The following is a 15989-nucleotide window of genomic DNA, read 5'->3' on the forward strand; positions in this document are numbered from 1 at the left end:
GTCTGTGACAATCCCTGATCCTCACTTGTATCCTTACCGGGACTGAGCATCCGGGCATCTTTCACCCACGCAGGCACCCACTTGAACATCCACAACCTCACGGCTGCACCTTCGCTCGCCGGAGGCTCAGCAGGCGTTGGCACAGCCGGAGAGCCGTGGGTACAGCTGGAGAGCCGTGGGCACAGCTGGAGAGCTGTGAGTGCAGCCAGAGAGCCGTGGGTACAGCTGGAGAGCCGTGGGCACAGCTGAAGAGCTGTGGGTGCAGCCAGAGAGCTGTGGGTACAGCTGGAGAGCCGTGGGTACAACCAGAGAGCTGTGAGTGCAGCCAGAGAGCCGTGGGTACAGCTGGAGAGCTGTGGGTACAGCCAGAGAGGTGTGGGTACAGCCGGAGAGCCATGGGCACAGCTGAAGAGCCGTGGATACAGCCGGAGAACCATGGGTGCCGCCGGAGAGCCACGGGTGCTGCCACTTGCCTCCAAGCCTGGGTTTGGCTGTGGCTACCAGAAGCTGCTGGCCCGGCCAGGCAGGTGCCACAGCTCGGACCGGTCCTGGGTCAGCATCCCTGGCCTGGGGGTAAAGCCACCGCGCCGGCCAACAGCCGAGACTTGGGAAGCGCTTTTCTCCGTGCCGCCTCCCAGCTGCAGCGGTGATTTACACCCAGTTAAAACACCAGTTGGCCCTCGTGGCTTCTCTGGCCGTGTCTTCGTGTCTTCGTATCTGAGCTTTGCAGAGCTTCTGCAGAAAACCATGACTATCAGAAAAGGGCCGTGCCATGCCGTGCCGTGCTGTGCCGTGGGTTTAATTCTTCTCGGCCACCAGAACCTTAAGCCGGAGGTGTCTGATGTGCGCAGGGAGCAGATCGACACCTCTCAGCCCAAGGCTGTTGCTGAGTTTTAGTTTTAGCCTGGACATCTCACTGAGCTGCCACGGTTCTGTGCACCAGCACCAAATTTAGGCAGCCCTGGGTCTGTATTTCCTCGGGGGGGCTGAGTGGTTCAAGCCCCCCCCCCCCCAGTTTCACAGCTCCGTGCCAGTGCTGGAGTGGCAGCAGTGGCACAGGCAAGGTCTGGCACCTGCAGAGCTGGGGTGGTGGCGCTTTCCCAAGCTCGTTTTTCCTCAGTTGCTCCTTTTCGGGGGTTTTTCCCTGCCTTGGCAAGGAGGAAAGAAGAATCGCTGTTAGGCGGTGGGTGACGTCTTTGTCAGATGTCCAAGTGTGGGTGTGAGGGACCTGGAGATGGGCCCTTTGTGGAGCTCTGAGCCAGGACGGGAGGCACAACCTCCACGGTGCCACTGGCGAGCGGACACTGGTGGCACCAGTACCAGACGTCACTTTTCCAGCCCTGGATGGAGAAGGCGAGCTGCACACCTACAGAGGGCCCAGCGCATTTCTTTGCCAGTAAATCAGCACGACCGATGCTATTCTAGACCTGCTTCGGAGACAGAACGAGGGCATGAAGTCACCAAGTTCATTACCACAGGATGCCGGAGAGGCCAAGTATGTAAATGGGTCGGAGAGGGACGAGGTCTGTCAGGGGAGGTAGATCCATCACGGCTATTAAGGTACTTCCATCCGGATGCAAACTCCTTCCCAGGAAGTCCCCAAGCTGCCAGCCAGCAGCTGGGAGGGACGCTGGGAAGCACATCTTGTTTCTCCTGCTCTTCCCGTGAGTAGCATTACGGAAGAGCCGGCTGTGGAAAAATACCCCGGGGGTTCAGCAGCTGAAAAGGAAAGAAAAAGAAGCAAAAGTCCTTGCTGAGGGTTTTGGCGTTGGAAGGAGTTGGGGGGGGGAGGGAGGGCAAGTTTTAAGGTGTGAAAGTGGCCAGGGGTCCCTGCGGGATGGGGGATGGCCTAGACCTCGGTGGCTGAGCGGCCGGCGCGTGAAGCAGGCGGGGAGGAAAGTTGGCAGGAGCAGGAGGCAAAGAGCCCGCTGCTGGGACAGGGGAGCGCTGCCAAAAACCCAGCCAAAACCCCAGCCAAAAACCCAGCCAGGGCGCGCGGCACGGGGCCCCCGGCCAGCGGTGGGATGGGGCGCAAGGCCACCACGGCCAGGCGGGCTGGGGGGGGGGGGGGGGGGGGCGGCAGGGCAGGGGGGCAGGGGGCTGGACCCCAGCCACCCACGGGCCCCTGGCCAGCAGCACGTTGAGCTCAGGGCAGGGGACACCCCAGCGTCTGGGTGACACAGGCAGGGGACACCCCGTTCTCTGGGGTGGCCCTCCTGGAGGTGAGCAGGGTAGGGGCTTCCCCAGCGCCAGGGACACTGAAACAGAGGGGACCCCATCCCCAGGGGTGACCAGGGCGGGGGATGCCCCATCACTGGGGGGACTGGGGCAGGGGACACCCCTTCCCTAGTGAAACAGTGACTGCAGACCCCCCGGGGTGACCAGGACAGCAGAATCCCCCATTGCTGAGTTGACTGGGGCAGGGGACACCCCTTCCCCAGCGTAACAGTGACCGGGGACCCCCGGGGTGACCGGGGCAGGGGAATCCCCCCCCCATCGCTGGGGTAACTGGGGCAGAGGACTCCTCCCTTCCTGGGCTGACTGGGGCAGAGGACACCCCTTCCCCAGTGTAACAGTGACCGAGGACCCCCGGGGTGACCAGGGCAGAGGAATCCCCCATCGCTGGGGTGACCAGTGTAACAGTGACCGGGGCCCCCGGGGTGACCGGGGCAGTGGAATCCCCCCTTCACGGGCCCACCGGGACCCCCCTGCCCCCAGGTGACTGGGCGGGGGGACAGCCCGCTCGGGAGGGGGTGGCGCAGGGGCGGGGGGACCTCCGTGCCACGGGGGAGCGGGGGGGGGGGCGGTGCCCGTCCCGGGGCTGGGGGCGATCCCCGCCCGCCGCCGCCCCGCCCCGGCCGCGCTCCCGCCCGGCCCCGCCGCCAGCCCGCCCTCGGCCCGGGGCTGCGGCGGGCAGCGCTGCCCGGCGCCGCGGTGCAGCCCAGAGCGGCCGGGCCCGGGACGGCGGCCCCGCGCGGGGCCCGGCTGCAGCCCAGACGCCCGGCGGGCGAGGTGAGGGGCGGCGGGGCCGGGACGGGGCGGCGGGCTCCGGCTGGCGGCGGCGGCTCCGGGAGCGGCGGCGACGGCGGGGCGGGGGCTCGTCCCGGTGGCGGCGCCCCCGCAGGGCCCCCCCGAGCCGCCGCCGCCCGGGGCCCGCCGAGGGGCCGCTCCGGAGCCCCCGCGGCTGCGGCGGGACCGTGGGGCGGCCCCGGCATCCCCCTCCCGGGGGCCTCCGCCCGGCAGGCGCCGGCAGCGAAGCGGGAGCTGGAGCGGGAACGGGGCTGCCGCCCGCGCCCGGGAGGTGCCGCTGCCGCTACCGGTGGCTCCGGGCCGTCGGGGCGGCCGGGCCGCCCACACCGGCTGCCGGGGGGTCCCCGGGGGTCTCCTGGGCTGGGGGAGCGTGCAGGGTGCTGCGGGCACCCCGGGGTGCTGGGGGCTTCCCTGAGGGGATGGGGATGCTGACGGGGTCCCCGGGGTGCTGAGGACCTGCTGGGGTCGGGGTGTTTTGGAGCACCCGAGGGCACAGGGCACCCACAGGGCTGGGGGTGCTGGGGGGCACCCCGGGGTGCTGGGACCCCGCAGGGCTGGGGGTGCTGGGGGGCACCCTGGGCTGCTGGGACCCCGCAGGGCTAGGGGTGCTGGAGGCACCCCGGGGTGCTGGGGACCCCGCAGAGCTGGGGATGCTGACGGGGTCCCCGGGGTGCTGAGGACCTGTTGAGGTCGGGGTGTTTTGGAGTACCCGAAGGCACAGGGCACCCACAGGGCTGGGGGTGCTGGGGGGTACCCCGGTGTACTGGGGACCTACAGGGCTGGGGGTGTGGCAGGGCACCCTGGGGTGCTAGGAACCCGCAGGGCTGGGGGTGTAGCAGGTCACGCTAGGCTGCTGCAGCATCCCTCGGGATGCTGTAGGGCACGTGGGGTGCTGCAGGGTTCAGGGTGCTCTCTACATGGGCCCAACCTGCCGTGGGGCTGTGCCTGTACCCCAACAGTGTGGGATGTAAATGTAACCGTTTCACCCCCTCGAACCCCCTCGCAGCAGGGCCACCCGCGCTCATGTCCCACCCTGGGTGTTGTCACCAGCCCCGCGGCAGTCGGGGAGGTGCCGGTGGGCGGCTGTGGCGAGGGCACGGGACAGGTAGTGGATGTTTTCTAGTGGAGCCCTATAGAGCTGTAGGTGTGACAGGGCACGTCGAGCTGGTACCTGTGTCAGGATGCCTGCATATGGACCGTGCGCCTGTTGTCCAGGTGTTGTGTGAGCTCAGGGAGGTCCCCGAGGCGCTGGAGCGGGTGCAGAGCCCCGCAGCCTCCCGACCAACTGGGCCCACAATGACGACAACCCTGAAATTAGCCTGGTGAGAAGATGGAAGCGTTTCCCTTTTCCTCTCTGTGTGGGTGCTGCTGCACCCCCCGACATGAGACGCGGCTCCTCTGGGAGCAGCCCCAGCCTGGACAGCGTAGCCAAGGTGGCTTGGGCGAGCGGGCGCTGGGACAGTGGGTGGCACAGAGCACGGGGTGTCCCTTACGGCCCCGGGGCAAGGGATGGGGATGGGACAGGTGGCAGGGAAGGCGTGATGAGCTCTGGAGCTCTGGCTACCTCTCTCTGCAGCCACCCTGCGGGTGATGCTGCAGGTGGTGGGCACGCGTGATGGCTGGCACCGTGCGAGGGGCCCAAATCCTGGCAGGAATTCCCATGGAGGAAGCCCTGTGCTTGCGCAGTGGTTTCCCTTTAACTTTAGAACAGCCTCAGCCTGGAACTTCGGGGCTTATCGCCTGCGCACAGCTTCGAGGGAAGCGTGCCTGGCCGAGATAAATCAAGTCACGCTGGCCAGGGCTGCTCTGGACTCTGTTCTTCTCACATTCCTCATGACCTCAGTATTTTGGCTGGGGAACAGAGCTGGGGAGAGCCCTCCCCGTGTCCGGCCCTGGCCGTGCGGGTGGAACGTCTTGGGCTGCACACCAGCACGTGGCCAAGTCAGGGTGGGGGCTGCCCCACTCATCCCCCTGGTAAGGGAAAGGGCCCAGAGGAGTCTGGAGCTTTAAAAATAGCTCCCCTGGGCCTGTCTTCTGCCAACCCAGGGACTTGGGGACCCACAGGGAGGTCACCCGATGGACCATGAAGCTGGGGTCCCAGGGGCTGGAGCATGGGGACCAGGCGCGCCAACTGCCCTGTCCCTAATGTGGCTTTTTATCGTATGTGAGTGGAGCAGCTCCAGTTTTGGCCCCGAGCTTCCTGGTGTGACCGCAGGAGGGGGAGACAGAGGTGCAAGCCCCCCACAAAGCACAGCCCTGCCTCTGCGGGGACAGTTGGGTCCCTGCACATCCTCCTCCTCCTCTCACTGCCAAGCTCCTGAGCGGCATTTTGCTTTGTACCATCCCGCTTTTCTGCGGAAACACCAGGGCTAGAAGCAGTGCTTTCACGTCTTCCTAAGGAAGCTGGGATCGTGTGGGGTGCCCTGCCTGTGGCACCGGGGGGTCCCTGTGCCCAACCCCAGCAGCACCAAGCCCGGGTGTCCAGGGAGCGGCCGAAACTGTTGAAAATCGGCCTTTGGCACCGAAGTGGCCGGCACGTTCTTCCCTGTCGGGATGTCAGCCCAGGTGGAGCGGCTTCTCTTTGAACCAGTGCCGCAGTGATGGTGGTGGCCAGCCGGGGACAAGGCTGGCTTTGTGCTGCTGGTGCCTGGGCTGCGGGTGCAGGGACTTAACCCTCTCACTGCTGCTGCGCACCAGGGCCATCTGCCTCGGTTGCTGTCCTAGCCAGCTCAAATCCAGCCTGCCCCTCACCTCGACACCCAGGGGCAGTTTGCATGTCAGGGGGAGCCGGCATCACGGGGTTCCCAGGAGGTCTGTGCATGGCGGAGCCCCCAGGGGGGTTTGCACATCAGGGGGACCCCATCAGGGTTCACACATCGTGGGGTCCGCGGGGCCATTTGCACGTGGTTGGGAGCCCACAGGTCCCATCGCCTGGCCTGCCCTTTGTTGGGCGAAGGCAGAAGCTCCTGCCCTGGATCTAGCCCATCCTTTTGGTCCCAAAAGCAACGAGGGTTGAGAGCCACTGGGGAGCTGCGGGGGGTCTCCTCCAGGGCAGCGCAGCCATGCAGGTGACAGCAGCCGCTGGCATTGGCTGAAGGGGTAGAGTGAGGTGGCAGAGGGGACAAGCAGTGTGTCCCTGGGTCAGCGGAGGGGACAAGCAGTGTGACCCTGGGTCAGCGGAGGGGACAGTGGGGCAATGCTGGCAGAAAGGGCAGGAGGCAGAAAAGCAGGACAGCGCAGGAGACCCCTGGGCAGGGGTCCTGGCAGAGGCAGCTTTTCCTGGTGCAGGACAATACCCGGCCGGCGGCGGAAGGGAGCTGCCGGCTGCTTCCCCCGAGGAAACGCTCCCGCTGGCTCTGGCTCCCGTTGCTCTCCCTCTTCCTCCCGTTTGATTTACAGCGTGCGCAGAACCGGGTGGGAAGTTTGTCCTGGCCCAGGCACTGTTTAATTACCTGCAGCGAGGGCCTGCAGAGGAGGAAGCCGGCTGCTTCCCGGGATGGGAGGGATTAGCAGAGGTGGGGGACGTGCAGACCCTTTCAGGCATGAAGCTGGGGGCACAGAATGGTGGGGTACCAGCATGGAGCTGGGATGTTCCCATGGGCGGTGGAGGGGGTGCCATCATGAAGCTGGGATGATCCCAAGGGAGGTGTAAGCTGGGATGTGCGTTGGCTGCGGGTGGGTTGGCAGAGGGGTGGGAGGCCGCCAGGATCCAGCCTTGTGACTGGTGGGATGAGAGGGATTAGCCGAGGTCGGGGGTGCAGGCCCTTTCAGGCATGAAGCTGGGGGTACAGGATGGTGGGCTACCAGCATGGAGCTGGGATGTTCCCACGGGAGGTGGAAGGGATCCCATCTTGAAGCTGGGATGATCCCAGGGGAGGTGTAAGCTGGGATGTGCGTTGGCTGCGGGTGGGTTGGCAGGGCTGGCGGGGGCCGGGGGGCAGTTGCCCTGTCACCTGGGTGTCCAACCTGAGCCTGGCCTGGCGCTGCCCGTGCCATGGCTGCTCCTCCAGCTTCTGGCATGGTCAGGGCGAGCCGTGGGCTCAGCAGATCAGCTGGGGCTGGGGAGCGGCAGGCGGCATCGTCATGGGCAGAGGGTGTGAGCCAGGGGCTGGCACATCGTCTCCCAGCTGGGCCATGCGACAGGGATGACCACAGCATCTCTGCTAGCAAAGTCTGGACCCTCTGGTTGTCATGGGCAGAGGATTTGGGGATGGATGCGGGTGTTTCTCCACAGCCAAGGCCAGATCCTGCGCCCTTCTCTGGGCAGCGCTGAGCCTCAGCTTTCCGTAGGGCTGTGCCTGAGCTGCCTTTCCTCTGTGGCATGCCTCCTCCCCTGCTTTATTCCGAAAATAGCCTGGTGCCAAATGCTTTGCCCGCCGACAGCTGCACAGCCCCATGGCCACCTGTGCCCCGCAGGCAGAGCCACCGCGTCCCGGTTGTGCGGGGATCTGGTGGGTGACACTGTGTGCTCCTGGGGTGTTGTTTGCCCCCATCTCACTCCCTCTAAGAGTGTTCCCACCTGGGCCCTGGCACCCAGATGCTGGTGGCACCCCAGGCCGTGAGCTCACCCCTGGACCACAGCTGCATCCTGCTGGCTCTCCTCCAGCGTGCCTGTGCCGGGCTCTTGGGAAAACCAGGCTCTCACTTCCATTCCCCCCTGCCTCCTGTCTTGCCTTATCCCACATTATCGACAGGGAAAAGCAGCCAGGTCCCTCCTGGGCGTCACCGGTCCTCAGCCTGGGGGGTGAGGATGGACATCGCACCCAGCGCCCAGGTGCTGGCAGTGGCCTGTGGTCACGTAGCTTTGCAAAAGCAGCGATTCCCTTTATCCCAGGCAAACTCCTCTGCTGAGAACTGCATCCGTAAAGGCTGCAGCCTCCTCTTTTTTTCTTTTTTTAAATTTTTTTTTTTTATTATTTTTCCAGCCTGCTCCCCTGGTGTGGCTGAGCTCTGACTCATGACTCTGCACCCTCAGAGCTGGCAGCGCAGCCGCCGCAGCCGTCCCAGCACTGGCTGCGAAACCTTCATTCCTTAAATGTACAAACAAAAGCTCCAGCCTCGTGGCACCAGGGCTGGAGGGAGGCGAGAGGGGCCAGCACATGGCAGGGGGTGGCCGCAGGGTGCTCCCCAGCTGGGGGGAGGTGGTTAGTGGCAGTGTGGGGGTCACCAGCCCCCGGTTTGCAGGGTTTTTCTGGACATGGCCCTGGTTTTGTTGCAGGTTGATGGTTTTCTGGACAGCAGCATCCCAGGGAGAAGATGGCTCAGCCTGCACCCCTGAACCAGAACCTCCCAGGTAAAGGGACCGGGGTCGTCACTGGGCCGGTTGTCACAAGGGACAGTGGAAGGAACACGACGGGAGTGGCAGGGCTGAGCTGTTCCCGTCCTGTCCCAGTGGGTTTTCTCACCCCAGGACCGAGCCTGGCACAGTGTGGGTGCCCTGTGATATCCAGCGGCACTGAGGGTGCTGGGGACGGGCCATCTGCTGGGCCCGCTGCCAGCAGCACCATGGTGGGGAGGGGGCTGGAGGCTGCCAATCCCGGTATGACCCCATGGAAAAGCCCACCTGAATCCACCAGGTCCCTGCCTAACCGCCCCTGCTCCTTTTGCAGATCTCGGGGGCCCCTTCTTGTACCGGGACCAGGATGACGGGGAGAAGAGCTCATATTCAGTGGAAACCCCCTACGGTTTCCTCCTGGACCTGGATTTCCTGAAATACGTTGACGACATCGAAAGCGGCCAAACGCTGAAGAAAGTGCCGCTGCCTCGCAGGGTGAAAGGGTCCCGGCAGCCGCCCAGCGCCCTGCGCAGCCCCAGCAGCCAGGCCAGTGACTGGACCTCCACCGAGTCCCTGGCCTCCACGGCCAGCGAGGAGGGCAGGGTCGCGCTGCTGCTGTCCCCGCACCGCCGGGCACCCCCGGAGCCCCCGAACAAGCCAACCTCCCACCCCGTCTCGCCACCACCGCCAGTGCGGCTGCTGCGACCTCCCACCCGCAAGTACCTCGTGCGAAACCCGCGGGTGGAGAAGACCTTGCTGGAAACAAGCCGGAGGCTGGAGCAGGAGCAGGGCCATTTGCAGGATGTTGGCGGTCCCTCCCGCGGTGGCCCGCTGGGCACCCTCAGTCAGCTGTCCCCCTGGGTGCCGGTGGGTGCCGAGGGCCAGGGCGGCTGGGGACGGGCGAGCCCTGCCAGCTCGGGGCACAGCACGCCGGCGGCGGGGCTCAGTGCTGCTCCGCTGCAGCACGTGCGGGAGCAGATGGCAGCAGCCCTGCAGCAGCTGCGGGACCTGGAGGAGCAGGTGAAAACCATCCCCCTCCTGGAGATGCAGATCTCGGAGCTGAAGAAGGAGAAGGCAAAGCTGCTGGAGAAGCTGTCAGTGGAGCCCGGCGAGGCTTTTTGCCACCCCCCTGGCTCCGAGGCGGTGGCAGGGGGCGAGGAGCCACCCCAAGGGGGGCCAGAGAGCGAAGCAGAGCCAGCGAAGGGGCGAGCGAGCAAGATCGCGGAGCTGAGGAAGCTGACGGAGAAGCTGGCCGTGCCGGAGCGGGGCAGCAGGGCTTGGCCGGGCAGGAGCCCCAGGGCTGCCGAGAGGCCGTGCCGCTCCGTGGCGGTGGGCGAGGACCGGGCCATGACCGATGCAGTCTTCTACTACCGCGGTGACGTGCCGGACGGTGGGGTGAGGGAGCGCAGGGACGTGGGCGTCTGGGTGCTGGAGTCCTCGCTGGGGCTGGCCAGCGAGGTGGAGCGGGAGCTGGAGCTGCTGCAGCAGACGGTGGGGCACCAGAAGGAGGTGATCGCCCTGATGGAGGGGCACCTGCGGGAGGCCACGCGGGAGCTGGAGGAGCTGCGGCTGGAGGTGTGCGCCCGCCGGCCCCGCGGGCGGCTGGACAAGGAGGTGACGGCCAAGCCGCAGGTGGCCGAGGCGCTGGTGGAAGCGGCAGTGGCGACACAGAGCCGGGCGGCCGGCGACCCCCCAGAGACGGCAGAGGCGGGTGTGGAGTGCTGCCCACCGACCAGCTGCATCGGGGTGGGCTGCCGCCCCGATGGGCGGGATGTGGCGGTCGGACCTGATTCAGCTGCCCAGCGCGAAGACAAGGGCAGCCAGACCGACGGGGGCAGTGCCGTCCCGGTGGGCGAGGAGCCGGAGCCCAGGGCAGGTGATGCCTCAAGCAGCCCCTCGGCACAGGGCGCAGGAGCCATGGGGGGTATGTGCCAGTGCCCGGACCCCAGGGCAGCCACGCCAGAGACGACGCACAGCAGCCAGGACCCGTCCCTGGTGCGGGATGGCGGAGCTGGACCAAGCCCTGCGGCTGGTGAGTTGGCGCCGGGGTTGACACCAAGATCTGGGTTGGGATATTCCCGTGGGAAGGTAGAGGGGGACCCTGTTGGGGACAGCGTCTGCAGGGCCAACGCTACCTGTGTCACAGCAGCTGCCTCGGCTCTGCCCGCGGCCCTCCCATGCCTGCCCTGGGGCTTGGGGTGCCTGGTCCCTAACGCCTATCTCTCTGCCCCCAGGAGCCCTGAAGTCCATCATGAAGAAGCGGGACGGTCCCCCCCGGAGCGAGGCCGAGGGCAGCAAGAAGAGCCTGCAGTTTGTGGGCGTGCTGAACGGGGAGTATGTGCTGAGGGTCTCCTGCCCCCTCCCCAGCATCCCCATCCTGGGCTGGGGGCAGCTGCAGTGGGGGGACCTGGAAGGGACCAGCCAGGTGCCGTGTTGCTGCTGAGCATCCTCCCTCTGTGCAGGTACGAGAGCACGTCCAGCGAGGAGGAGGAGGAAGGAGACAGCTCCTCTGAGAAGGCTTCAGCTGACAGCTCTGACAGCGAGGAGATTGGGGACATGGACACCTCGGATGAGGAGGTTGGGGAAGGCGAGCACAAGCCAGGCCAGGAGCATGAGGGGGCTGGTGAGACCCTGCCGGAGACCCCGGTGGTGAAGGAAAAGTAAGTGCCAAGGGGAAAGGCTCCGTCGCCCTGTGCAGCTGGGAGCCGCGGGCTGGCACCGGCCCTGCTGACTCGGGGTGTCTGCCCTGGTTCAGAGCAGCCGCTGGGAAAAACACCCTGGGCTCCTGCAGAAACCATTTGGTAGGAAAAAGTCCTTCCAGATTCTTGGCTCTGCTAAGGAAAGGGTGATCCTGAGGCCCCCGATGCCTCTTTGCTGGAGAAGATAGTTTGGAAGGGGACAAAAAAATACCAACAGCTCTTTATGGCACTTTTCAATAAAAGGAAAAAAAAAATGGCCTAAAAATGGGTAAACGGGGCCTGAGCACACCCGTGTAAGGCTCGGTTCAGCGGGGGGTGCGGCTGCTGGGCTGGATGTTGCACCCCGGGGAGCTCACGGAGGCTCACGGGCATTGGGGAGCGGAGCTAAACCTCCGCAGGGGGACATGGGGAGACCCCTTGCCTATGTGGGTTAGGTGGGACGATGCAGCCCCCCGCCCCCCCCCCCCAGCCACCCTCGTGCTCTCGCCAGGTTTGAGCTGAGCCCCAGGATGCGGGAGGCATGCCTCATCGTCAAGACCCACCTGGGCCACCCCAGTGCCACCAAGAGCAAAGAGGTGGTAAGTGGGGTGCTGTGGGTGGAAGGGCTTGCCCCCCTCAAATACGGGTCAGCAAAGCCCAGTTCTGCACCTTCCCCCACAACACAGCCCCTTTGCTCCAGGGACCCCAAAACCCACGTGGACTCAGGCCATCCCAGCGTGATTTTGGGGTTTCAGGGTCCTGCCTTCACCCGGTCCCCTCTGGAGCAGGGGGGTGGGTGCCGGAGGTCACGCAGAGGCTGGGGGGGGGGGTTGCTGTGGTCCTGGCTCAGCGCCACTCGCCCCCCCACAGCTCGCCAGCAGCAGCCTGGTCCTGCAGGAGTGGTTCCGTCTGTCCAGCCAGAAGGTGTCCACCCCCGACACGGTCGCCAACCACCTCCTGGCCTTTGCCGAGGTCTCGCCAGCTCTCCTGGCCCATGTGGTGAACCTGGCAGACGGCAACGGCAACACGGCCCTGCACTACAGCGTCTCCCACTCCAACTTCCACATCGTGCGGCTGCTGCTGGACACAGGTCAGTGCCACCGCTCCAGAAACGTCCCTCTGCCACCATCCCGCTCCATGCCTGAATCCCATCCTGGCCATGCCAAGCATAGGGAGCAGGTGCTAGCAGCGGGGGGGGGGGTCTCCCCTGGGCTGTGTCCCTGCACAGGTAGGGGGGAGTGGGCAGCCACGCCAGCCCAGATTGAATGGGGGCGGGGGGTGGGGTGGGGGGTGAAACCTACCAGCAGGTCTGTGCCCGTGGTGCAGGGTGGGAGCCAGACGCGTCACTCAGTCTGTGCCTCCCACTGGCCCCACAGCACCCTGAGCCCCTTGGCTCTGCCCATCCCCGCAGGGGTCTGTAACGTGGACCACCAGAACAAAGCCGGCTACACCGCTCTCATGCTGGCAGCGCTGGCGGCCGTCGAGCAGGAGGACGACATGAACGTGGTCAGGAGGCTTTTCAGCATGGGCAACGTCAACGCCAAGGCCAGCCAGGTTGGTGCAGGCTGGGGGCCACCTCATCCTGACCCTTTCCCCCCACCCCCAAGCAACGGCCAGGGCCATGCTTGGCTCCAAGGGCAGGACTGTGGTTCCAAAACCTTGAGGGGGCAGTACATGGGGAGGGCATCACATTAGGAGCAACTTCTGCCTGGCCTCAGGGCTCTTGGGTCTCATCCACGGCTCATCTCCAGTCAGGGAGGTGCTCAGAGACCCTGTGGGCGCTGCGGACAGCGGCGGTCCCTCCCCGGGGCAGTGGGAAGAGGGGGTGGCACAGCCAGGGCAGGAGCAGCTTGGCAGTGTCCCTTGCCTTGCAGGCTGGCCAGACAGCGCTGATGCTGGCTGTCAGCCACGGCCGGCAGGAGATGGTGGAAGCCCTGCTCGCCTGCGGAGCGGACGTGAACCTGCAGGATGAGGAGGGCTCGACCGCGCTGATGTGCGCCTGCGAGCACGGCCGGGTAGAGACAGTGAAGCTGCTGCTGGCTCAGCCCACCTGTGACATCTCCGTCGTGGACAGCGTAAGCCTCCACTGCTGGGACCGGGGCATGGCTGCCCACCCCATGTCCTGTCCCCAGACCTCTTCCCAGCGCTCTCCCTTCCTTTTTCAGGATGGTAACAACGCCATCGCCATAGCGCTGGAGGCTGGGCACAGCAACATCGCTGTGCTCCTCTACGCCCACCTCAACGGCACAAAGGTGCAGCTGCCCGTGAGTACCGTGGCTCCGGCCACCTGCCTTGTCCCCAACAAGGGCCACTGGGGTGGCACCACGCCATCGGCTCAGCTGCATGGTGGGCAGGTGGCCCCATAGGAGGGTCAGGGCTGGGACACAGACAATGCTCCCCAGGAAGGGGCTGCAGGGGCGAGAGCAGAGCGTCCCCGGTGCCACACGCTCAGTGTGTCCTCAGCGGCAGGGAACCAGCCTGGCCGGCCCTGAGCAGGAGTCGCTGAAGGGGTCTCTGGTGACATTTCATGACTGTGCTCTCTCTGTGGCAGGGGACATCACCGACAACCACGAAGAGCCCTGGGAGCCCAAAGAAACCAAATTAGAGCGACCTTGGGATCCAGCCAGGGACCAGCTGCATGCCAGCCAGCCACCAGCAGCACTGGGCAGTAATTTATGTCCTCTCACCTGCTACTCCTTTGTGTGCCAAATCACTCTCCGCAGCTGCAGATGCTTTAATCCTCCTGTTAATGGAGCAGGCACCGTCCCTGGGCCTCACTCGCCTGTCTCCACTGCTGGAAGTGGCCCACCTCATTCCATCAAGTGACCTCAGTGTGAGAAACACAGCACGTGGAAGCCAGCCCCATCCCCTCTGCTCCCCACCGCAACTGTGCCACCTCGGGACCCACCGCAAGAAAACAAACCCAGCAGAAACAGCACCTGGTTTCTGCTCTTAGCCAGCACCGGGCAGCAGCTGCGGGAAGGCAGCAGAGCTGGTGACAGTGAGCAGGGCTGCAGGAGGGAGAGGGTCAGCTCCTGGACAGTGCTGGCAGGGGAGCGGTGCTCAGCAGGAGAGTCCTGTGCAGTGATGGGAGAAGGGACACAAACTCCCTGGTTAAATGCTGCCTCAGATGCAGGCTGGGAGTGCTTCCAGACTGAAATGCTTGCCCTTCTTTTCTGGCATTTCCTTTCCTTGCTGAAATCTTGAGTTCTTTCTAGCACATGCACACAAAGCAAAAAAAAATAATTGTATTTCTTGGTCAAAAAGATGGAGTTCAACGTGAAATCACTCGGTGACTTGACTAGCTCAATGGGAGCAAGACTTCTGGGTACCGGGGGCTGGAGCCAAGAACGCATTTAGGGACTGAGACTGGCCAGCCAATACCCAACACGGGGAGCTGGGAGAGCAGCTGCCTCCTGAGCATCTCCCATGTCAAACAAACAGTCTCATAGCCAGTTTTTTTGGCAATGCGAAAGTTTTTTTGCAAAGGCAATCAGAGCCCACAGCTGAGTCCCTCTGCCCACCTTTCCTTTCCAGAGGGCAGAGGAGCAGCTAAGGATAGCTCCAGGAAAAAAAAAGAAAGAAAAAAAAAAGATAGGAAGAGCTCAGAGAGCCCAGGGCCTGTGGAGGTGGATGTGTATGTCAGAGGACGTGTGTGCATCTGTGCAAGTGTGTGTGTGCCAAGCGGGGTGGGGACAAGGTAAGGATTAGGGACCCCCGGAGGAAAGAGGCTTTTGCACATGAAGCCAGCTCAGCTCTGATTCCTTCACAGAGGTTGAAGTGTGTCACAGCCCCCACTGCTGCTCCTTGGCCCAGTTTTCCCCACCATCCATCTTGCCTCACCGAGGCCTGGCCCGAGCCATACTAAGCCAGGAAACACTCCCAAGAAACTTGTTCTGGGCAAATGCTGCCGTCCTCACAGCGTGCCCGTTTCAGCTTTGCACTGAAGTTAATACACAATGCTCACAGCCACTCTAGTATGCTACTCCTTATGTATGCCATACTCACTGCTTTGGTCTCACAGGTTTACTGATATTTTAATACTGATGTTTATTTTTAAGATATAAATAAAATTTAAAGTAAAATTATTTTGAAATATTACAGTGACCATCACCAGTCTCCTGCCTCTTTTTCTGGCTCCAGATAAAACCCCCAGAACAGCTTCAGCAGAGCAACAGCCCAGCACAGCCCCCACCCTGAGCAGGTGTCCCCACACCTCAGTTAACTCCCTGCAAGTTTATGAAAAGGCTACATCCATCGCTCTGGTGTTCTTCCAGTTGAGTTATCCCAGTCAGGTACCCACTGTTTCAGTTGACAGGACCAAACGGGATACTGGGACCAAGTGTAGCTCTTCACTACCCTTGGTTCACCCTGGTATTAAGATACTCTGATATTAAGCTACATTATTAAAGGGCAATCATCAGACAGAGGGGGGATGGAACATCACCTCCCTCCTCACACAGCCAAGGGCCACGTTGACCCCACAGGGATGTCTGCAAAGGGCTACAGCTGCTCTGAGCCACCCCTGCTGCAAGTTTGCTTCTGTCTGGCCACCAACTCACCAACACTCCTGTCTTGGTCACGCAGCACAGTAAGGCCTGGCAGCTACCAGAGCTCTTTGGTAACTGCTAAAGCTGTGCAGGGAACACACGGCAACCTGAGAAGTAAATTCCAAGCAGGACTTCTTGCGCTCATTCCCCAGAGCTCTGCTGGGCCACATGAATCAGGGGAGTTCAAATTCACCCAATGCTCTGAAATAGAACCACCACCAAAGAACTAGATCAAGCAGGAACACAAGCACATACTGACAAGGGCTTTCTCCAGAGCACAAAATCCACCTCAGGCCACCCATGACCTAAGACCTACAGGAGGGGGAAAGGAAAAACCACAAATGCTCTTTCAACACCAGCCCTAACAGCAATCCTCACTATCCACCCAAGTTCAGTGATCCAAACATCTGTTCCAGAAGTGCTCTCCTCAGCTTTAGGATACTCAAACCCTCAATC

At 63.6% G+C, this 15989-nt stretch overlaps 1 protein-coding gene across 2 annotated transcripts; it reads left to right on the forward strand.

The window, feature by feature from the left end:
• The first annotated feature begins 2137 nt into the window (after window positions 1–2137).
• On the forward strand, window positions 2138–15090 carry KANK3 (KN motif and ankyrin repeat domains 3). Of its 2 annotated transcripts, none has more exons than XM_080382885.1 (11): window positions 2138–3012; window positions 8249–8323; window positions 8640–10337; window positions 10540–10639; window positions 10768–10965; window positions 11495–11582; window positions 11854–12073; window positions 12395–12537; window positions 12858–13058; window positions 13149–13235; window positions 13535–15090. In XM_080382885.1, exons 2-11 carry the CDS (start codon window positions 8287–8289, stop codon window positions 13586–13588), a joined length of 2826 nt encoding a protein of 941 aa, XP_080239011.1. In that variant the 5' UTR covers window positions 2138–3012; window positions 8249–8286; the 3' UTR covers window positions 13589–15090. The 2 variants fall into 2 exon arrangements, with proteins under 2 accessions (XP_080239011.1, XP_080239010.1); XM_080382884.1 differs by having other exon boundaries at window positions 2140–3012; window positions 13149–13247.
• The last annotated feature ends 899 nt before the right edge of the window (window positions 15091–15989 follow it).

The sequence above is a fragment of the Falco punctatus genome, assembly GCF_963210335.1.
Source record: "Falco punctatus genome assembly, chromosome: 4".
Classification (NCBI taxonomy): domain Eukaryota; kingdom Metazoa; phylum Chordata; class Aves; order Falconiformes; family Falconidae; genus Falco; species Falco punctatus.